Source organism: Numenius arquata, chromosome 2, assembly GCF_964106895.1.
Source record: "Numenius arquata chromosome 2, bNumArq3.hap1.1, whole genome shotgun sequence".
NCBI lineage: Eukaryota > Metazoa > Chordata > Aves > Charadriiformes > Scolopacidae > Numenius > Numenius arquata.
Genome location: NC_133577.1, coordinates 8302872 through 8327473, shown reverse-complemented (window position 1 = coordinate 8327473; position 24602 = coordinate 8302872). Strand labels below are relative to the sequence as shown.

At 40.2% G+C, this 24602-nt stretch overlaps 1 protein-coding gene across 2 annotated transcripts in view; it reads right to left on the bottom strand.

Moving 5' to 3' along the window:
* The window catches only part of PHACTR2 (phosphatase and actin regulator 2), a 78962-nt gene that overhangs the window by 29645 nt on the left and 24715 nt on the right, over positions 1 to 24602 (bottom strand). For both annotated transcript variants that reach the window (XM_074167359.1, XM_074167354.1), the window contains exons 2-4: positions 19151 to 19318; positions 10897 to 10977; positions 8377 to 8535 (exon numbers count right to left, since the gene is read on the bottom strand). In XM_074167359.1, coding sequence (XP_074023460.1) covers positions 8377 to 8535; positions 10897 to 10977; positions 19151 to 19318 — 408 coding nt within the window. The remainder of the gene's footprint in view (positions 1 to 8376; positions 8536 to 10896; positions 10978 to 19150; positions 19319 to 24602) is intronic.

The following is a 24602-nucleotide window of genomic DNA, read 5'->3' as shown; positions in this document are numbered from 1 at the left end:
AAAGACTTTGGAAGAAGAAAGAAACATACATATTTGTTACATTTTGCTCTTCTCTTTTATAGCAAAAAGCACCTCCTTGTGAAATTCTACCTACCTTCATTCAAAGTTGAAAAACTGATATAATTCTGAAAAAGCAGGACATTTAAAAATTTTAATTCCATTCATTACAAACATGGCAAGAAAAGACAATATTTCGTATTTTGAAGATACTGAAGGACATGATGATCAGAAAGAATTTTAAGTGTAAACAATTCTTTGATATACCTTTTACTTATGGGTCCAGCATGCTAAAATTTTATTTACTAGTAAGAATTTAAAACTTGTGTCCTTATACACCATTACTGTGTTTTGTTTCCAGTCATATTAGTAGAGAAAATATTAAAAAGAGACGATAACCTAGTAAAAAGGAATACACCACTCACCATATTCTGAAGTAATACAGTGCAATTATTTAGAATCTCAGTCAAGCTACGTTAAACTATGTAACTGATTAGATCATGTGTATTAGAATTTCTCTTCTGATTCAGGAAAAAAAATACAAAATATAAGGCTAAAGCTTTACTTAATTGCAACTAAACACATCTTAGTGACAACCAACTAATAATTTTCAAATTTTGTCTAGAGAAATGACTAAAAACTATAAATGGAAAACAAAATTGGAACAGTTAATTCACATCAAGGTTCTTGCTTGCAGACTTCAGTTGTGATTAAAACTAGCAATTTATATAACACTGGTTTTAACCAAAATACCTTGCCATCAGTGGGATGTCATCTTTATCCAGGACAGCTCTTTCCATACTGTTATGGACATCGTATCAAAGACTGGCAGACTCTTTCTGCACAGCAGCATCCTACCTGCTCAGACAGTTACAGCTCTCATGGAGTCTTGACTGCCCCTTGATTACATACATGCCCTTGACCAATGAATCTTCTTTTTCATAGCCATGAGGAAAGCTGTGGTGAAGATGGCTGCCTTTGACCATATCGTCCCTCTTGGCATCTTACTAGCTTTGTTGTTTTTATCTTTGTTAGCTTCATCTTTTTTATCTCATCAGATACAAACTTGACTGCTCTCAGTGTAGTCTGATCTTGCTCAAACTATTGTTTCTCATTTACTCTTGAGATACAGATTTCCAGTTCCTACCTGACCAGTCCATTATACTAGCTTTTGCCAGCAACAAGCTAAGTTTTGAACTAGATGCTTTTCATTGCTTTTCCTCTGCTGCCCCTCAGGCTTTGTGAACATTTACTGACTGTAAATTCACAAATTCCCCTCTGCTGTGATGCCAAAGCTGACAACTTTTAGGCAGCCAGCATCGTGCTCGTTACCCTGGTCTGGTCCCCTCTTGTTTTTCAGTGCCTAAAGACAGTCTCCTCTCTTTTTCTGCAAGTCTGCTGGAATTTTTTTGTGGTTTTCTGCATTCATGTAAGAGACTACAATAAATTCCTGGTATATATGTAAGTACTGTAGTAATGCAAATAACTAATAAGGGCAACAGTGGCTTGACCTTGAACAATGACAGGGACAGTCTGATGTCTGCAAATGGCTTGACACAATTATGCTGTAGTTGTACCTCCCTAACATAATTCTGGTTGAATATGGACCCTTGATGCCTGCTCTTTCTTTCACATATTTTGCCAAAACAAGGAGGTACCTGAATCAGTTCAGACCCATCTATTTGTTCAAGCCAATCCCCCAGGTACCTCAGTACCAGCTGCAATGTATTTTTATTGCAGTTGTTTTTTCTTAATGTAGACATCTGTTCATCACGAACTGACCTTTTAATAAAAGGTCTCCAAAAGACCATCAGATAGGAATATCTTTTATTCACTGCTGCCTTGATCAAGACATCTGCTGTAAAAGCAATGTGCCTATAAATTACTCTTTAAATAGGAAAGCAAAGCAAATGTTAATGTCTCATTAAGCATTTGGATCAATAACATGTTTATGTTTAGAATAAATTTTCCAAAGGCCAGATTTTCAAGAAAGCTCACTTTGAGACCAGATTTTCTTCTTCACAGAAACTGTGATTGGGGCCAGACTCTTAAGAAAGCTGTGTTCTCATGTAAACACCTAAATGATGGTCAGGGTTACAAAGTACTCAGTATACAACAGCTCTTGTGGGGACTCACCAAGTCTCAAAGACTGACAGAGAGATGCCAGTGTGCCATATGCACTGCAAAAATCAGATGACTTATTTTGGAAGCTAAACGTGGGACCTTTTGCAAACTCTGAACCAAATGGACCTACGAAAACCCTGGGAATAGTTTCAGAAGCCATACATGACTGGGCTGAATAATACAAGAATTTTTTCTTTACTTTTGTGAACTTCTAAGGAGCCGAAGGCCAAAGCTTTTCTACCCCAGGATTTTGTCATACAAAATGTATGTCATACAGTACTGGTATTTTTGTTTCTACAGCTAGAGCAGTGACATGAAGCAAGCTCAGAGAAAACCAGTAGTGCTGCAGCACAAGCGTACAACCTATGTCAACTGCAAAGCACCCTTCTCCTGGAAGATGAGCACAACTCAGTGGAGTAACACTATCTAAAATGGAAGTTGGAAATGAAGTATAATTTGTTGTCTTTTGCAGGATGACTCCCTGCTAACTGAAACTCAATAAGAGTTTTGAGAATTGTGAATTTCCTTTCCAACCTATGCAGAGAGCTGTATTTTGATTAATCAAAACCGAGAAGCTGTCATTCAGAAACATGCGACACAGAGCAAGACAAGGTGTCTTTTGTCTTGCTTTTTGACTCACTGACTGTGCTGATGCAGGTGGTCAACTCACACAAATCCTTTCATAAACTTCAGACGTAACCAGCTCCATTTTTTGCTCCTGCTATTGCTACTAAAATTCTGTTCAAGAAAAGACCCATTCTAATTGTTAGAAAGCTTCCTTTAATTTCCAGGCTAAATGTATTTCAAGCCGCTGTTTATTCCTTTCTACTTGTGCCAGCATTGTCCTTTAGCCATGCTCTCTCCTGGCTATATACCAACTTGTTACAATCATCAAATGCACTCAGGCTCTCTCAGGCTCCCTTTTGCCAGGCTGAACAAGAACAGCTGTCTCACGATGCTTTTTGCAGCTCTCTCTGCAGTTCTGAATTCATCTTTCTTGAAGATGGATAAGCAGATCTGTACATCTCCACATTTTAGCTACTCTATGATTTCAACAGCACCACATGCAAGAGGTCTCGTACCAGAAACAGCGTAGAAAAAAGGAGAGGAGAGAAAGGGACAGGTGTAACAACTGACCTAAAGCAACTACGTTCAGATATTTTGCATTGATTCCAAGATAAAAAAGGGAAAAAAACCCACTGACTGTCATTTTACATTGCTAACTGTCCAACTTATGCGTAAAAAGCTGTTATGATTTAATAATACCTAAAATACCTAAAACATCTCCACTGTCAGCTGCATACTTTTACCATTTCTTGGGCTATGGGAGACTTGGAAAGTGAAAGGCATGTAGGCTCCTACATTCCCTTATACTTTCTGTATAGAGATGCTCAAATAACTGGATGGTTAGCTCATTAAAATCACATCTACGATCTTCTTTCTGGAGCCACGTTAGGATATCTTTCCTATAAAAGAAAACCTTTACAAATCAGGAGCTTTCCTCTGCCACTCAACTTTTGTGGGTGAAAGCTGGTGCCTCTCACATCAGCCTACTGGCACGAGCCAGCCTGGCTGAGTTAGTGGACAGGCTCTGCCCAAATACAGCTTTATCTGTAGGGTAGCTTTCCTTTTAAGAAGATTTGGATTCAGCCTCATTTACATAGTTCAGGTGATGAATCGAAGACATACTATTCTTAGAAGAACTGGTTTTAGCCAGCAGCAAATAACTCAGCTGGAGTGAGAGATTCTTTGGAAGTCAAGCAAAAAAAAAAAAACCCAACAAACCAACCCTTTTATCTATGGTCCTCATATCGGTGATCTACAGAGCTCAGGAGTGTAGGGAGCCAGCTAGGCACACAAGAGGGAAGAAAGTCTGCCTTGTCTCTCACAGTGAGTGGTTTGCAGCATTGGACTTCTGCGAGAAAGCAGGCTCTCGTCTGAGTCCCTGGAAGATGAGGGTTACTATCTTAAATTCAACAGGTTTTGTTCCACTTTGGGGAAATAAAGCAAAGGCCTCTGAGAAGAGGAACCTAGAAAATTTGACTTTGAAGAACATGCCTTGGTAGACAAACTAAAGCGTTGGTCAGCAACAATGCATGCTCATAAGACCATAGCTTGTGCCTCCAACCTTCTTTTTTTTTTTTGTTACCCGTAAGAAAAATGAAGTATTAAATTTAATGGCAGAGCAGACAAAGTATAGAGGAAAGGACCACTGAACCCAACATACTAAGGCCTGGAACCTTTGCTAGCTCTCAGAGTTATCCTGTGGGGTGAAAACATTATGCGCATGTATCTTATGAATTCATTTGGAAAGAGGACTACAAATTATTTCTTTCACCGAAGGACATGAGAAAACTTGAGAGGATCAGTCTTCCATAAACATTTCAGAAGCTTATGCTCCATGTCACCCACAACATCCACAGCAGAGCTCTGCCTTCCTGCAATGCAACTATCAGAGCAGCATCTAACACACCTGACTGACGGGATGCAAAATGAAACTTATTCCTTTTTTCCAGGCAGTAATGGTTCCAGCTAATGGTTACTGAGCCTTTCACTTCTTCAAGCCCAAGCTAACAATGAAATGTGGAACTATCTACTAGAGTCATGAAAAGTTTTAGCTTGATATGATAAAAATGAGTAAGCTCTAAGTTTAAAAACTGAACTCTGATACAAATTCAGGGCCCTCTGGTACATCTGTGTGCCAGAGGCATTCTGGGGGGGTGGAAAGGAGAAAAGCCACTCTGATACAGTACCAGGAGGTTTTACAATGTGCAGCATGCATGCTGCGTCAGCATGTTATGCCTCTATACCTAGGGAGGCAAACAGCGACAACTTTGACACCTATTCTCCTGACATGGCTTTTGGTCTTCTCCAACACTGCTGTAGGGGGCAGGAGGCAGAGAGGCTCCTCGGATCCCCTTTGCGATGCTCATACCCCACCTGGGACCTGGAGTGGTGGGTTCTGCTGGGGCTACTGCAGACAAGCACCACAGGTCAAGAGCCCTGGCATGATGGAAGAGTCTGGTCTGCTGCCCAGACAACCTGGGTTTGCTTTGACATGCTGCCCGTCTACTTGCTGCTCTGTATCCCTCCCAGGGTGCTCACAGAGAATGGCTACAGCTTAGCTCTCTGTTTTCTGCAAAAGATGGTAGTGACTTCTCTTAGTCAAAACCAAGCAATTCAGAACTCAACCCAGTACAAACATAATGTGAAAAAATGATCTAGGAAAAAGATTCCTTTGATTTCTCATCTGCAAAGCTTTATCCACCAATTACCTGTTTTATGTAAAACTGTCACCAGCTTCTTATTATCCTGCCATAAAGGAGAAATTTCCTTTTAAACACCCTGCCTGGATGACTGACATCTCATCATTACTACAAACAGTAACAGCTACACTATTAAACTGCCAAAGGGAATCTTTTCACCAAATACGAAAGGCACCTGTGGGCTGACAGGGAGCAGATGGGTTCATGGTTTACGGAGCTGCCTGGCAGCACAGGGAACAGCTTTCAGGGATTGTCATCTTCACTCGCCTCTGCTTAACTCATTTTTACATTGCACGGCTGAGCCTATTGTTTGCCCTGTTGATTCTGTGCTTCTGTGGCTCACGCTGAAACAACTTTCTTCCTTTAACTTCTTTTAACTCCTAACATATTCCACACTCTACCAAGCATTGCTGCCAGCTCTCACCATATTATCACAATGTGCCTGTATCCCTTGCTCTTTTTAAGCTTCCAGCTTCAGTAGTCATCATCATATTTACAAGAGAAAGCCATTTGCAAGACCCACTTGAGCAAGAGAGCAAGTAAAGACCACCACTATTTCATAAAAGCATTTTAAAATAACCTCATTAACTTTCAGGGGCTGAGATACATTTTTTGGGACATTTTGATTCAGCTGGAGTTGGAACTGCAGCTCACTGTGCTACTGAACAGCAGGAATTAACCCTGTCTTTGGGTCTTATAAACATGGAAAGCGTATCAAACTTCCTTCAAGATTTACACATAAGAGTTCATGACTCTAAAAAGCCTGACTTTAGCCTCAGCAAAGATGAACTCCTTGCATCCATTACTTCCAACTACCCAGCTAGTATTCACTCCACCTGTCTCATTTCTCACGACGGAGGGCTGTGACCTGATACACCAGCACTTTTATGGTCTGAGCAGAAGACAGTAGGAGGTAGGTACTCCTGCTTCAGCTCTGGTTTTGATGCTCTGTGAGCACTAGCGAACCTCCACTCTGTGGTTGTCAATTCCTTGCTCTGCCAGCGTGGGTGGGTGTAACGCATACCTGCTGCATCTGCCATTAAAAAATCACTGAGGACATGCATCCATGAGATGCAGAGGGCCTTACTCTTCCACTGAGTTCAACAGACTGGCTCACCTTCTTGCTTAATGTGCTATAAAGTAAAGAATACCCGGAGTGTATTCACAATGATTATCCAGTGAGTAGTACTGGATTTGCACTGTGTAACACCATTGCTGATGGGTGGAATTGATTCCTAACACCTTTTCTTGGAGCAGACTATTCCTCTGCAATAAATCTATCTTCTTCCTTTTCAGGGGACTCAAGATGTTTATCTGCAGAACTTGACGATTAGATGTAAGAGGAAAGTATACTTCAAGTGTTTTGCATCTTCTCTATGGTCATATTGACATTCTATGAAGCCTAGAATACAAATTTGCTCATTTTTTGTTTTCCTTCTCTCTCCTCCCTATATACTTCATCTTCTGAGTGGGACTGCAGTGACAGCTATAGATTCTTCTGCACTGAGTCTCCTCCTGTACAACAATCATTTTTAATTTCTCCCTGTTAAGGTCAACACAATATACAGGGAGTGCAGACTATAATAACATGTTTGAAATAGATATTAAACCTTTCCTGCTTCACTGGAGTTCTACATTCTGCAAAGTCAGCTAGAGGGGATTTCAACATAGTTAGAAATGTGTATTTCTAAAAAAACCCTATACCTTAGGAAAAATTCCAAGACCTGACAGTTCCAAAAGGCTGTATTTAGGGATGCATAAAATAATAAGTGGTCTGATCTAACCCCAAAGTTAACCTGAACCATTTTAAAGGAGTTTTCCACGGCTTTTATAACTCTTTTCCCCTGACCCAATACACATCTGGTTCTAGTTGGCACCAAAAGATAGACGTATTTAAATGTCATGAAAAAGGCTAATCTTGTATTTCTGTCTTGTTGGGAGACAGGAAGTACTACAAATCTCGTAAGAAAGGCAGTTCTCCTTGGACATTCAGCCACTTTTTACATAGTCAAGTGATTTACATAGCTCAGGGAAGAATTCAAATTTTTGTATTAGCCAAACTGACCCTCTCAACGTCCAGAGGCTCATTCATCACTAGGTAGAGGTTACTAGAAGACACTGGAAAGGCTGCTCAGTCTACCAGCCAGCCATGAAGTGCTTGATCTTTTGTATCCTCGCTCTTCCCTTTAGGAAAATCCAATAAATGGAATAGTATTTAAGAACACTTTTTGACAGGGAAGAGAAGTGGTGGATTACTCAAGGGGACTAGAGAAAGAAAATAAAACCGGCCCAAATCTTGTGATTCCACGTTAATCTTTACTTTTTTTGTAGTCAAACTCTTGTTACCAAGGTAGATCTGAGTAAACGTAACAAAATTAATATGGACTTTGGGACTGCTAAATATTTACTGCAATTCTTCTATAAAAAACCCTGCAGTCATAAAGTACATTTTCCATAAATGACCTCAATTTGGTTTGCAGTAGTGATATAGCCCCTTGAATGTTTCTGAAGAGCTGTACTGTACGTGTTTAAGATTTAATGAAAACCAATAGGAACAAGTTGCTGAAGTTACTTTCAAAATGATACATGGTTTTTAAGTGGCTGAATTTTCAACCCATGAGCAACTCCTACAGTGGTATTGAGAGGTGATGCATATGCACTTAGTGTCTTCTTTCACAAAAAGAAAACCTAAAACCAAAGCTTGCCTGTGGTTACAAGGAAAGGCTCACACTGAATTTAGAAACCAAACACCCCTACACACATTTTCATGCTCAGACCATGCTTCTCTTTATGACCTTATTATATCCACAGTAAAAGTCGTGCCTACCAGTGATGAAATACTGGTGTTTCACAAGTCTTATCTTCTCGGCAGGTTCTGCTGGCATCCTTGTGGCAGAACAGAACTCACAGCATGTATCGGTGCTGATAGAAGAACATGTTAATATTTTAAGCAGGCAAAAAACAATTTGTGAAGAATGTGTTCATTTACCTTTTTGATCTTCTTTTTTTCCTTCCAATGCTGATGCTTTCTCTGATAAAGTACCATTATCTCCACTGGCTTTTACCACATTTTCTTCCTGTATGGTTTCTTCACCAACAGCTATGGTGTGCCCATTTGAAGTTTCAAAATTTACTGTTACATCACCGTCTGAAAAGAAAATTAAAAAGCTATTGTTGAGTTTAACTGTTCCCTTAGCACCTATTGGCAACACACAGCATCCCTCTGCTTTCAAGTCTCCATGGAAGCAAAGCAGAAAGACTTACTGAAATGTGAGAAACATCAGGCTGCAGAACTGCTCTGAAAAGTTAAGGCTGTAAAGGAACTCTATAGGCTTCCATGCTCTTTGGGTGGACCGCTCTGCAGCAGTGGGTCTGGTTTTCAGGTCCAGGCTTCTGTCTGAACACATCTGCATCCTGTTCTCTTCCTCCCTGCATCTTGGTTTACACAGCAAAGAAATGTGTGCATGGACCACAATGGAGCTGCAACGTGTTCCAACAGGCCCCAGATCTGGACAATTGTGGGGCAGAGTTGCAGGACCACCGTGGGGCATCCCAGTAGGTAGATCAGCCAGGAATTCAAACAGAAGTTCTCAGAATATGTGTGCCCAGTTAATGAATAAAATAGGTCATGAAGTCATCATCTAATCTTAAGAACCAAGGTGAGGTCTTCTGTATCACATATCATACTATCATTGAATCCTGCAAGTCAAATTCTTTCCCAGCTCTGATGATAATTCACTCACTTACCCAGACTGCCTCAGCTATGAGCTGCATAAGGCTTCCTTCTTACCTTACCATGACATTAAGGTTCTTCAGCTCCTTTCTTCCAGATGTTCATAAATCCATTCTTTCTTCTCTGCCTCCACATGTGGCACCCCCACCTCTTAACCATGTCACGTTTCTGCAAACACCTCCTGCCTCCAAGGGGCACTTGCCACCTTCCACTTCTTTCTTCTTCATCCCATGTGAAACTGTCACTTCAAAATTCTTACCTCTCACGTTTCAGGACTCCGTGGAATTTCCCCATCTAGCTTTCACCTCCAGAGCCATTCCTTCTAACTACCTTCACAATGCTCAGACACTGTCTTTTCTGTATCTCCTTTTTTAGCACCTTCAAACCAATCCTGTACTCTTTCAAACTGCTCCTTAAAATCTACAACTTCATCAGACAGGAAGCAACACGGACCAGATTGATGGCCTTCTTAAGATGGGAGGAAGGGGAGGAAATTGTTCATCTTTACATCCTTTTCTCACTTTGCTCAATCTCTGTGAGGGACCCAAAGTCCCATCCCCTTTTAAGAGCGGAATAGAGGGTCAAGGACACTGATGACCAAAGCATACACACTTTTAGCACAAATTATAGCATTTATGTTCAGACTGTTTGTAACCAACCTGAAATGTTAACACATTTCATTAACCATCCCAGGAGTATAAATGCAATTTACAACCATCAATGGACAAACTCACACAGCTCCCCAGTAAAGCATATAGGAAAAAAATGTAACAAATTCACAGGGGGACAAAGTGAGGTATGGAGAGTTTGCGTTTCTTGTTTTAAGTCAAAGACAGTGGCAGAGACAAGTTGAGAAGCCAGCTATGCTGAATGCCATAGCTTGGTAATTAGCAAAACACTGTAAAGACAAGTGATGCCCCATGTCGACAAACAAGGCCTTTACTTCTAAGCATCAATGTGTACGATAGTAACCATACACATCGATACTTTCATGGTTCCTCAGCTCAGGCACAGTAACACAATTTCTAGGAGAAAAATATTTTTGGAAATACTGGGGTTCTTAGACTCCTTGATAAAATGGTTTAATTTTAAGCTACAGAAAATTATTTTACTCACTTGACTTTTATTTCATCTAGATTTATAGAAAACCAAGAATATTAGAAAAATACCACTAAAAACATAACCAGATGCAGCACAGAGGTGTTAACTGTGGTTTACTCAGGCTTTTTGAAACACAAGTTCTGGTTAATACTAGTCACTAAACCTTATAACCTTTTGAAACATGTGGTGTTTTCACCACCGTTTTATGTTTGTGCCATTTGTGAATGTGGTCTGTGTGACAGCGGTGGGATTTGTACGATCCCAGCACTGGTACTTTTTGATACCTGAAATGGATGCCATTGACATTCTTGGGGGTCAACCAAAATTTCTCACATTATACTCCAGTTGCTTTAGACAGCAGACCTTGATTCAAAAAAGGAGATTAATCACTAACTTCCAAAAATTCTGCAAACAATAAGAACGAACCACAGGAGTCACATGATTTACGGGGAGCATCAAAATACTTAAGGATATGACCAGAAGTCAGATGGTGTACCTATGGCAGGAACAGTTACAACTCTAACTCCAGTTTTTTGTCAACTGGCCCAAGGTACCTCTCTCACACATCAGCTTTGTCTCCTCATACCTATTTATACCACCTGGAAACAATGCAATAGTGGCTTTATCATCCATGTTTAGCACTTAGGAGCTAAGTTCTAGGCAATGTGTTATCACCTTGCTCGGGCATTTCCTTCAGCACTCCCCTTCTTATCAGCTCCTCTCTGCTTTGTCTTGTCGAAATCTTCCTTTCCAACACTAAAGAAAAAGCACAGTTAAGAACAGATTTATTCTCATACTGCTGATGTTTGTGAAAAATGCAGGAAAAGATTATTATTTTTTAAAGAAACCCTGAGAAATCTTGTTTCTGCTGATTCCGCGGGACAAGTGGTCTGGGTTTTCAGGGACTCTCTCTGAAAATATTCTCCCACAACTTCAGGCACGGAATGGGGGATTCATCTGACCCAATGCCTTCAGCTGAGCCAGGCTCCATAAGGTTTCCTTTACAGCCAATGGAAAAAGGCACTTCCGGAGTGAAACGGAACTCATCCTAGCATAGGCATTTACTATGCAAAAGCACCTATTTACCACTGACTGGGGTGAGTAGCTCAGCTGGAGATACCTCCATCTGCTTTGTAAGTGTCTTGAGTTGGGACAGACAAATCCTGCTCAGAGCAAGCAACTCAAAGGATAGCCTTTATGACATGCAAACTGTTTCAAAGGAAGAAAAAGAACCTTAAACAGAAGCTAGAAAGTTCTGTTCTTAAAGGGAACAACATCCTCATCCAGGCTGGTTGGCTTTCATGGAAAAAAATGCAGCACCCTTTTTTTAGGTTCAAAAAAAAGAAGTATACAACACACAAAAAAAGACTGTGACATTAAACATTTTAATTATGTTTATTTCCCACGGGAAAAACGCTAAATAGTTTTACAGGGAAAAGCAGTTACAGATGGCAAAATAGAGTAACTCCCCACTGCACCCCACCGCCAAACCAATACGGTTTTGGTCAGTGATCTGGGAGGCCACTGTAATGATCCAAAGAACCACGGCGCACGGTCCATAAAATGCGAGCATCACTTGCAAAAGCCTGTCTTCACTGTTAGGAAAAGTTCATCTCCCATCCTGATTTTGTTTACATCAAACCCCAAGTCACGGTCGGAGCTCAAGCTGAGTGCAAAGCTTCAGCCATGCTGGACTTCATCCTATTAATGCTATGGGATAGGGTTATTTATCTCATCAACTAATTCAAACACCCTGGTAATCCAATTACTCTCTAGGGCCAGTCTAATTGCTGTATGCAGATTAAATGCTGCAAGAAGTATTGTCAATCTCACTTGTGCCAGCCCAGTTGGAGCGAGCAGCCGTACGGTGAAGTGACGGCTCCTGTGAAGGTGTGGAGAGAGGAAGTTTGGTGCTTCTGAGAAATTCACCCTCCAGGCACAGCAGCTGAAAAACGTCTCTCCCCGCAGCAGGTAACCCCGGCTGCTGACCTGCCACCAGGCTGGCTGAACTCAAGACGCCCGAAGGCTTCCCCCCTCACAGCTTCCCGCTCCCCTTCTCCGCCAGGGAAGGGGACAGTTGAACAGAAGATGAAGCAGATTCTGCGCTTCCCAGATTTACAGCACTGGGTTTATTTCTCACACCGCAAAGTGCGGGCATTCAGCAGATGCTCCACATGGGTTGCATTTCCCTGCCAAAAAAAGCACCAAATCCTGGCAGAAGAAGTGGGGGCCGTAACCATTTTGACTAGCCCAGCTCAAGCCATCCATGCCTGTGAGATCAACAGCTCGTGAACGCAAACAGTACTGGCGCAAGAACATACAAGTTGGTCTGTGTTTATAAACTTAGGTACTTTGTGGGATTTGTCCGTTAAAGGTCAAACCTTCACGGCATTCAAATCACATCTGACAATATAGAGGAGGCCGTGAGGGCAGCTGCAGACCCGCTGTGTAAGCCAGCCTCCTTGGGAAGAGCCTGGCAGCCTGAACTCGGATCAGGTGAGACTGCCTTAGGTCCCAACCCTAAATTATTCAGGAGCTCTTCCAATTTTTCCCCATTACTTTTTAAGGTATATGCCTTGCAACTGTGTCTCACACATGTTATTGGCATGGCAAACAAAGCACAGGAGCATGCCCTATTCTTGCAAAGAGTTTTTCATGTAGGTGAATAGATATATTCTCTTATTATTATTTCAGCTTTACAAATATAATTTACTTCCTACTGTTTTTCCTCTCTGCTTCCTTTTTACATCTGTTTTCTTGGGGACAGTAAATGAGATGATCTCTCATGCATTTATTTGTGGGACTTAATCCACTTGCAAACAATGATGCTCTTCCCATCAAGTTCAAGAACATTGAACCAGACCCCCCATCAATGTCTCTCTCTAGTTTTCAGGATTATGTATTTTTTCAGTTCTACAACATTGAATTAACATATGTATCGAATTAATTATCATGGAAAATGTCAATTGGCATTAAAAGATATTAAGTCCTTACACTTTTACTGCAAGACCTCAAAGCATTTTATTAACATTACTCAGGTTTCATAATATCCCTTAGACATAGCTATCTCCATTTCACAGATTAGAAAATTTATGAACAGATAAGAAGCTTAAGCCCCAATCCTTCATCATCTAAAATGCTAGCCATGAGTGGTGTTTTTATTTAAACTGATTAAGCTCAGTTAATTCAACTTGAAAAGATAATTTATTTGAAATATTATTTGGCCCATGGAAAGAACATTAGAAATCATACTAGTATTCACTATGAGTATCATAATTTTAATTCCTTCCAAGAAAAAGGCAGAATTTTAATTTAAGTCAAAGTGACCAAAAATATGTCCCCTTGTATAAGAGGAACGAGTAGCCTGTCTACTTATGAACCTGTACTGGGTGCTACTTAGCCAGGGTGGATTCATCATTATAATGTATTGCTTACTACAGACTTTGGACTATACATTTCACATTTACACAGTCAAGTATTTTGATTATCACAGCCCAATTGCACTGAGCTTTAAGTCTTTAGTTTTGCTCTTCCAAGCTCGAGAGAATGCTGATTTTTAATTTTTCTCTGATCTCGTAAGAGCTAAAATTGCCTTCTGCTCCCTGTCTGCATATACTCTTGCAGTGGAGCTTTGAAGTGGCAGCTACTTCGTGCCAAGACACAAACTGCTGCCTTCTTTTCCTTCACAGCAAAACACTGTGGAGGGAAAAACCCTTGAGATGATGCCATCTTCTGTTTGTTTTTACTTAATTTTGAAAGCCCTCTAGGCAGAGAGTATACAACCAGTGCCCAGAACAGATTTTCTGAGATACAGCATGGAAAATACATTGCTAAAGGAAAAAAATTCCATCCATCATTCCCACATCGTCACAAATGCCTCCACATCTAGTCCTCCATCTTTTTTTGATGTTTGTGGTATTTGCTGTTTATGAACATCTTTCAGTCTCTGGCAAAAGAGAGTCACGTGAGATTTTGTCAAAGCACTGCATGGTGCATGCCCTGGAAAGGCTGCAGCAAGAACCTGTTTCAAAAAGCCTATTGAAAACCCAGATAAAGCAATAAAAGCTCTTTCCAATAGCCCACATTCTGTCTGAGAAGAAACTCTTTCTTCAGCTGCACTCAGATTTATCAAGTTGCATATTGCCTGTTAAGAGAACAGGCAATAAATGTGACGATCATTGCCCTGTCCCATGGTCTCAGGCCAGGAAATTGGCTTCCTGCATGTAAGACGGACGCACGCACACGTACATACCCGTACCCTGTTCTGTAATGTAAATACATCTCTCATTGAGTAGCCCGAGGAAGCGGATTTCCTGTAGGATTTCTATTTTGTATGGATGTTTTCTCATTTCCTTCTCAAGTTAGATAAGCAAGTTTCTTCTGCTGCGTCAGTTCAAATGCAGCAAGGGGCAACTTGCCAAGTAAATGCATCTTCTCAGCCTCTGTTGGTCCTGGATCTGTTTCCTCAAGAAATACAGGGATAACTATTTTTTAATATTGTTCCTCCCCCTGAAACTACCATCTGAGGCAGGGTGAATGCAATCCAAACCAGTTTCAAATTCTAGCCTCACAGGAAGCACATACATAAAAATAAGTGATTCCATACCTTACATACATGGAGTTTAAAAGTGTATAAATGAGTATCTCCCTACAGCTCTGGGGCTTCCTGACAGCAAAAGAGTCCTCAAGCATGTAAAGATAGGCTTTCACTGCAAGCTAGCCTGATTTGCACTGAAAAGCTACAGCTTATTCATGATGCAACTGGGGCCAGCACCCTGGGTGTTTCCGGGATTTCTGGGGACACAACCCCTTACAGTTAGTGCTGCAGAACAGTACAATTTATCCCTATTATTCTCTATATGGAAATGCACGGGGAGGTCATCTGTATTTCTGGCCAAGACAGAGGAGGAACTGCAGGAGGGCACTGGAAGTCAACACATAAAATGACTTATTCTGGTTCGCTCCTACGAGCGTTACTAATACAACTACTGGGCCACCAGCACGAATGAAAGACCCACCTGGCCCACAACCGGCTGTTGGCAGAGGATGGAAAGTACAGCCAGACTTGGAAGAAAAAGCTTTGTATGTAGATAGAAGCACAAACAGCCGTAACACCTAAGCAAGACTACGAACCGTATTTGCCTTGAAGATGTTCTCCAAATCTTTGCTCTGTAGAGATTAATCAGTACTTAGATACATTCTTCTTTCTCAACATAAAAGCTCGGGGAACTGTACTTGTACCACTGTACCACATGGCCAAATACCTCAATTTGTAGGTTACACCTTGCAGAGTTATAAGGGGTGAAACTCTCATACGAAATTTAGAGGGAAAATAATTTGGGACCCTTTTATTTATGTTTAGAACTCTTACGATTCATATCATAGCGAACCAGTCTTGCTGGTTTTGAGGTGAAAGTCAAGATCTTCAGATATTACAGAACTCGGAGTATAATTTTAAGGAAAAAAAAAAAAGCACTAAATATTGTAATAGTTGTCAAAATGCATGTAAACTGGGACATACAAATCCAACCTGATATATTGAATATATGAAATAATATAAAAGTTTTGAAAACCTGAAATTCCCTGTCACTATGTTTGTGTAACTCCACCCAAACAAATTAAATTTTACAGTGTATCAGGATGAATAAGCAGAACTTTATTAAAAATAAAGCATATGTACTCCTTAGAGAAAAAAAAAAAAAAAAAATCAATCTACTGAATAATGCAAAAATATCAAAAATTCCCAAACCTCCTGTATAACATCTTAAGTTCTGTTCACCAAGACATGCACTGAATTTTGTATATTTACTCTTCACAAACTATATAGGCATCAAAATACTGTAGCCTGTCTTATTCAGAGCATTAGAATGGTTTTGGGGGTTTTATTAGCTGTTTTACATTATGTTATTAAATATAATAATAGTCTCTACTGTCTAAGAGCTTGAGTATGTACTACGTGGTTATGTAGCAGGATGCTAGCTAAACAATGAAGTAAAAAAATCAAAGGTTTTTCAAGGTAATTTAAAAGTCTATATAGAAGATGATACTTCTAGATACAGAAGATACATTAAGCACTTAGTCAATCAAGCGCGTTAGTTGCTTTTTTGCCACAAAGGACTATAAATACAGTCTTGTGACTGGACCTAGAGCGGGGACGTCCATTAGTGAACTGTTACCTCCTCCTCCTCCTGCATTGAACTTTTCCCATCCACTACACCATTTACAAAGATGCTCCATTGAACAGATAATTAACTTCCACTTTTCAATACATAATTATATATAATCATGTATTCAATTGACCAAAAGAGCTCACACTTACATGATCTATGAACTGTACTTATCTTTCATTACCTACTCTGTTCTTCTTCTTCTGCCAATTTGTAGCGCAAATTCTCCTGACTTTCATGGATTTCTGTTTGCACACTGGTGCTCTCCATTTTCAAGAAAAGACTGATCAGAAAATAAGGCTTTAACTTTGAAAAAAAGACAAGAAGGTCTATATTACTCTTTTAGTTTCCAGACCTGAAAGGCAGTGCTGAAAAAAATAATCAGGTTGTCTAAACGTTAAGAAGTCATCCAAAAGAGTGGCTCTGGTTTTCCTCTTTGCTTCAGAGTGCTTTATTGATAGTAATCCAAGCAGTAACCTTTGCTGAAGAGTGAAAACTACTCCTTCTTGCTATGTTTTTCCCGGATTTGTTTTCGGCTGGATCAGGTTTGTGATCTGCTCATCGCAAAACTGGTGCCAGTACACAGGAGGCAGTGGAAGTACAAAGACAGAGCTGAGAGAACTGGGGTGACAAATTATCACTTGAAAACTAGTTTTGAGGTCGTTAGGATGGACACTGCTTCCCAATAACTACCTCATTTCATGGAAGTATATTACATAATACATATTTATGTATCTATGTCATGTTTGTATCTATAGCATAATTTTAAAGCTTGATTTTCATTACAATTTTGAAATGATTTAATGTTTTCTGTCCATTACACCTACTGTTAGGCATTTTCAGGTGCTCACCTTGAGATAAACTGTCCTTAAATCCATCTGCAGTCACTGCCAATGGGAACTGTGGGCTCTTCACAACCCTGAAAGGACTTGAGGGACCACACCATCATAAACAAATTAAGTACCAGCAAGTAACTAAGGAGGCCTTTTTGGAAACGTTGACCTTAGTTTCTTTGTGCCCAAGTTCCTCCTTATGTAAAAGAAATACAAACACATACTTTGCCTTGGTATTATAAGAATTGATCTGTCATGTTTGTAAGACTGGATTGAGGCCTCTAAAGAAAGACAGGACCAACATAAGAAATACTGTATTTAACATGAATTTACCAGATACTGATTTGTAAAAAAAATAACTGCAAAATGACACATGAATTATTATTTAATGGCATAATAATTTAACGCATGCTTATATGTTGTGACAGTTTGGGGAATGTCTGTGTACACAGCTTATGAATGGTGATTATTCTGGAGAATTCACTGCATATAAAATCACATACCTGTCCAACCGTAGCTGCAGAACATTCAGGAGTCATTAACTAGAAATCATTTTGCTCAAGCAATATGATGAAAGTACTGGAGAAGCTGAAGGAAACTGGAAGCAGTGAAGCAAATAGCAGACTGAAGGGATTTTTTTTATTGCAGTCGTGGAAGAAGTTGTGTGGGTTTTGTTGTAGGGTACTCAGGAAAATAAAAAAAAAAAACCAAACCAAAGAAGAGAGAGACTGAGAGAAGGATTTGAGGGTCTCAGAAAGACACTCCAAATCTTCATTTGGTACCTGGAGTGATGATGGCACCAGAGAACGTGGCTTCTTTTTGCCTTTTGTGTAAATAAAGCATGTTTTAGAAGTTACACTGCAAAACCACAGAGTTCCTTGCTGTAATTGTCAAGGGTCGCTATGGGTTTAAAATGTCAAGCGGTGTATTCTTAAGAGTTCAGGAGAGCCTACTGAGGATACCTTAGGAGATTAGCATTGGATTTATTGCCTAAAGCCATTGAAGACAGGGCTTGCACTGTGGCAATGAGTCTGAAGAGCTCATAGATGCCCCCTGGACTCTGATTAGGATCAGATTTAGAAAAGCACAACATCAAACATCTGAATCCCAAAACAAAAGTTTGGGATTTTTCTGGAGAAAGCTTGGCCAGAGCTGTGACACACAGAGACACAGGCACATACATGCAGGGTGGCATTCAGTTTCCTAAATGTGGAGGTCTACAGCCACTTGAGATGCCCCAGGGTTTTGGGAATGTCCGCACAGGGATGGCAAATACGATACAGAACCTTCTGGGAGAGCAGCAAGGACATCTTAGGTGGCACCAAGCAACTGCATTTAGCTAACTGAATCCCAGCCCTCAATCTTCCTCTTTTTCAGAAGAAATATAATCCAATCATAGCATTTTATTTCAGACCCTTCTTCAGCCTTGCCAATGGGGGAGTGAAGGGACAGAGCAGCCTGTGTGAAGGCAGTGGTGGCAAAGCTGATCCTCGTTCTTCTGCTTGGCATGGCCACACCTGCTTCTCCCCTCTGAACAGACCAAACTTCTGTCCCCGGGAAGGCAAGGTATGTTTCATAATCCAAGTCATTGACTATCAGGAGGACAGAGAGACATTTCCAACATATTTGAGGATACGCCACATAAAGCCTAGTGTTTCTTAGTTGAAAAAAGAGTACCATCAACATCAAAAGAATATCACATACAATGTACAGTTAACACATAAACTGCATATTTTTGGTGATAGGTTCAGGACAAGCTGAACAAGGTTAGGATTTTCCTCGCCAAGGATCAAACTGTTTCTCCGTATGTCAAATACTGTGCCTAAATAATCCCTGCCATCTAACAAGCTCCAACAGCTTTTCAAATATTACTCTACAAAGCCATCATAGTGTTTTCTACTATTTGCCACCAAAGGGTCACAGACATACCTGCCGACGTTTCTCTGAATTTGTCGCTTGTCTTCTTCTTCCGCCATTTCCATGGTTTAAAGATTTTGCCAATGGTGGAGAGTTTGCCCTTCCTCTTGAAGGGGGGAGTTTGGGATCCTGGGGCTGGTCCATCCGAATTAGCGATTGAAGCCTTATCCAAGCCATCAACTGTTCAAACAAGAAAAGTAAAGGTAACTGAAGGATGCAAAACAAAACGGTACCCGACAGCTAAACTCCTCCACTACCAGATTGCAACAAGCCGCGTGTGGGTCCATGTGTTTTCTTTTCCAGGAGACAGCCAAAGGGCATTTCACTGTGTCCTGTGGTCACTAGCCAGTCCCCACCTCAGCTAGCCCTGGGCTTCGCTGCTGCTCAGCACCTCAGCTGCAGCAGGCCAGAATCTGCTTCTCACGACGCACATCTGGCACGTCTGCACGGCTCTGGGGTTTTTCATCGCTACTGGAGAGTTTCTTTCAATACATATTTGGGTGACTTTATCTTTGGTAAAGCTGAATAACCAGCTGTCATCATACAGAAAACAAAACCCTTACAATATAAAACATAAACTATTTTCTTTTGAGTAAAACAAATCCTTTCTTAAATGAGCTCTAAAAATAACTGTTCTGGCAGTGGAATGGAAATAGGTCCGTTTGATATCCCTGGTAATCAGTCATTCACAGTACAGCCTGCCGTGACTCCGGCTTCTTATTAACAAAACGTATTTAACAATAAGCTTTTGGGCTGTAGCCAAAATTTAATGAAAGATTACTTTTCTGCAAAAACATATTGAGTGGTATGAAAGCCAATATTTATCATCGATGGCTGTAACATCAAGTTTTGTGAACCAAAATAAGACTCATTCCACAACATGCTGTAGCATACAGTTAAAGTAAATTTCCCGGAAATTTCCCCAAGAACTCTATTATTATCTATTTCTATTTAAGAACTGAGGTTTCTTAGTGCCTTCTCCATTCGTGGTCCTGCAAACACTTCAAATATGCTTCATTTTATTCACGTGAGCAGCTTCACTGAAGTAACTGCGATTACTTACGTACATAAAATTAATCACAAGCTTAAATGTTTGCGGCATAAGGGCTCTGTAATTGCTTTCATTCATCTAAACATTCTAATTATAACCAATTCGGAACAGAGTTGATGCCATTGTCAACAGTAATAGTGATAATCATAGATCATTAAATCAGAAAGTGCTATTCAAAGAAGGAAATATCACTGTCCCCGTTTTACAGATGGAAAATATGAAGCACAGAATTGTTAAGTGCTTAATTTTATGTTTGCCAAATGGCTTCCTGAATCCTGGTCCTGTGTCCTAGCTGCTAAAAAGACACATATTCAGACACATAACATCATGGTGCAATCTTATTATTCTGTTTCTCAGACAAATGGCATTTAATGAGTCCTATATTTGTCCTAGACTTTAGATCTATCCAGGATGCTAAAAAAAAAAAAAAAAAAAAAATCTTTTCTGTGAGAAAGCTGATGTAATGCAATCAGAGTCCAAGAAACTTTATTTCCAATGTTTTAAAATAAATTACTGGGGAAAAAGATCTATTGTATAACTTCACTGAGTCTATGAAGTTAAAACCAGAGATAAATTTGTATGAAAATGATAGCATTTAAATCAATAAATCTGAGTTTGTTATGCCATCAAATGTAATAAATTCTGTACTGTCAGAGAGATGGAAAACTTCTCCAGGATAAATTATTCAGATGCATCAGAATTTAAAGCTTCTATTTAAGTGTTTTCCTTGGGTACTTTCTGGTCTATAGCATGGAGATAAGATGGAATAAAGGCACGATAATGGGCTTTAAGTGTAAAAAGCCAAGCTTTTGGTAAGGACCCGGATATGTCTACCCCTTGCACAAGCACAAAACCTCAGCTTCCTCACTTGTGCATCCCAGTGAATGCAACAGGGTGATCTTTAGGGACGTTTTAGCTGAGACTCCCTTAAAGCAAACCAGCCACCACCCTACAGACCCTGAGAAGCCAGGTGAGAGGTGGGGATGAGAAGACCACCAAAGGTAGCGAGCAGCTCTGCAGAAAGAGAGAGGGATGGGACGGCAGAAGGACCTCTGTGGGGGCGCCTCACCTGGAATTAGGGATCACGCTTTCGTCTATGCTTCCAGTGACTGCCTATGTTGTACAATCCCCTAGGGAATACAGAGCCTCTGCTGGAAACTGGATTTAAGGGAGAAGTACGTTTACTTGGAAGGTAGCTACAATTCCAGTTGATTTAAGAAGGGGCAAGGGCCCCGGCTTGCGGCTGGGGAAGAGTCGGCTTGGACATAAGAAAAACGCTTCCTAGAGCTGGGTGGCACAACACTGGAGCAGGTCTTGGGAGGTTTTGAAGGTTCAACCAGGGCTTCATCTCACCTACTGTCAGTAATAGTCCTATTCTGAGTGAGGGACTAGACTGAGTGACCTCCTGAGGTCCTTCCCAATCAAGATACCCATAGCGTTAAGGGACGTGGAAAGACACGGTTGCTTTGTGAAATCTGTGCTAGTAAATCCAAAGAATCAGAAGTGAAGTCCTGAAGAGACGAGACCAGGATCTGGTGGCTGAGAAGTTTTACCCTGGGACAGGAGCCAAGCATTATCTCACTGGCAGAGGCAGTCCATCAGCTCATTAGAGGGAAAGGCCACCCGCTCCTTGGAGTCAGCAGGACAAAACCCATGTTCTTGCCTCCACCAGCTTAGAAAGGCTGGGTTATTGATGTGAAGAGCCTGCACCCTGGTGACAGACAGCACAGTCTTTATAAACATAGATCTTTTCAAACCCTCTTGGGTCATGGAGTCCAGTCTGTTGCAGGCAACCACTTTCACAAAAGTCTCATCTAAATTTTTTTTCTCCAGTGCCTACCAGCAGGAATGAAGGAGAATTATGGCTCCAATAGCTCCTCACAGAGAAACATGGATTTGCATCAGTCCCTGCTTTGCCCTCTGCTGAAAATATTTAACTCTGAAATTACAATATTCATCCTAGCGAAATAAATGTGTCTGCTTCAAATGAGCTAACATATGAAAAAAGGGATCCATTTAGTGGTGAATAATTCCATTCAGGAAGACTGTAACTTTTGAAAATAGGATTCAACATTAACTCCTTCCGACAATAAAACACAAGGAGTTGATTTATCAAATGAATTCATTAAGTGCTCACAATTGGGAATTTACTAAACGATTGACCTTGTACCAGTTCCTTCATTTGCAAAAAGGGACCCAAATATGTATCTGGAAAGGAGAAATAAGCATGGCCAAACACTGATTTCAGAAATAATCTAAGATAAAGAAACATTTCTAGGAAAAAGGACTTATTTATATTCAAAAGTAATCATAAGGTAGCACATTTTACTAATTAATAAATTGCCTAGAAAAAAAAAAACCCAAACAATTTCAGCAATGACGTTCCAGAGCGTTTATGGAAAGATCTTTTCAAAAGCTATTACTCCTCATCTTTGAAATACTCAGCAGGAAATTGATGTTTAAGATTTACACTGTTTGCTTTATAGGTCATGTACTATTCAAGAATAAAGCAGTGTACTTTTCACCTCAGAGAGCTTATGTACCTTCTATTAACCATTATAAATGTTATACATATTCACTGAGATGAAAGGAAACAGCTTTCCAAGATTAGAGGAGCTTGGTCACTTGTGTTATTCTTTTATTTGTACAGTGTCTTTAAGTCCTGCCTTCTTCCCACCATCTTCAAAAAGCCCATGAGTCACTTCATTGACTTCAATAAATATCATTATTAAGTTTGACATCAGGACTTTTGACTATACTGCCTGCATAGTTCATGTTATTACATTCCAGTCTTTTGCCCTAGGTGTAGGTTTTACATCTGAAGGGTAAAAAGTGTACACAACAAGGATAGGAAGTAAGTATACGAACCATGCATGCTGATGTCATGCGCGGCGGCGATCTGGTTGTAAGAGACCAACAATAACTCTGACTGAGACACTGCGAAGCCAAATCATGGTGGCACAGGCCATGAGATAGATGAAGGACACAAAAATGACGGCCTCTCCCCAAGCTTGTGGGCAGCCAGCAAAGATTAGACCAATTTATGGATAATACCAGCTTTCCTATAAACACCCGAAGATGGAAATACCTGATCACGTCTTATCTTAAAAAGGCTACTTGGCAATAAGCATCGCTGATCCCTGTAGCTCCCTAGGAGACACTTTTCTGCTGTGAACGAGCTCCAGAGATGTTGTGGGGCTGAAGCAGGTGTGTGAATTCATCATAGTTTTTCCTAGGGCATTGTACGCTTCAGCACTGACACACGCTAACACCTTCTTCAGGTAAGAACTTACAACTAACTTTACAAAAGCAAAATGCCACAAAAAACTATCCATCGGATCATTTCAAGCAAGTCTAATATAAGTCAATATATTTCAAGCAAGTCCTCTGAAGTAAATAGCTGTGATTCTGCTGGTTCCGGGCCTTTTGACCTGGAACGCAGTAAGACCGTTTTTCAAAATCTTTGACTTAAGAAAATTCATGATCAGAAAAACAGGGCTACATTCCTACCATAAGTTTTTCTGTACTTTCACTTCTGTATTTTTTCACTCTTGGCAGTGAAAGCGGAAAGCCAGTAGAAAAACCTAACCTCATGACTGAATAGTAGGAGTAATACAAGATATATGGGAAAAAAAACCACACCAGGATGTCCTTATGCTATTATTTTTCTGGTAGAACCATATTTTAATTTGAAAATATGGGGTTTGCGTATTTTAGAATCATAATTTTTTTTTTTTTTTTTTTATTTGAAGTATATGAACCGAATTCCTTGCTTGTAGTTTACTACTAGAAATTTGAACCACTGGTGATTTATAAAAGGTCAAATCTGAGTAGTTAAGTAGCTAGCTACAGTAAGAGTACACTTGGAAGATTTTTCTGTAGAAGTATCCTTTACTGAATCTGAATAGTTGTAAGATTCTTTCTCATGCTAGTCCACACTCACATTTAGACCCAATGAGAAAGAGTTGATTAGATAGACTTTGTTGTAATATAGAAGGGAATGTCTTTTAAAATTGCTGTTTACTAAGTCTTATCTTAACAGTGTTTAAATGGAGTTTTGTGTTGTGTGGCCTGGCCAACAACAACACGATATGAAAAACATGAATCATTTTAATTTAGTCTTACAGAGACTCCAAGCTGATAAGAAGTACACTGGAATCAATGCTAATAAGTAAAGTTTAATTAGTTTATTCTTGTCACAAAGATCCTTAAGATCCTGGAGTAAAAAGCACTTAGGGTGACATCCAAGAAAAGAAATAAGGCAGAATTTAGGTGTGTATGTCAAAAGTTGTGCTATTGGGAGCCTGAGAAACTCTGATCAGATGCTCCCTGGACTCTGAAGGTACAGACGCTGTTATTCACGACATTAAACCTATCTGAAATCTCTGCTTCGCTGTACATTAACACAGCATC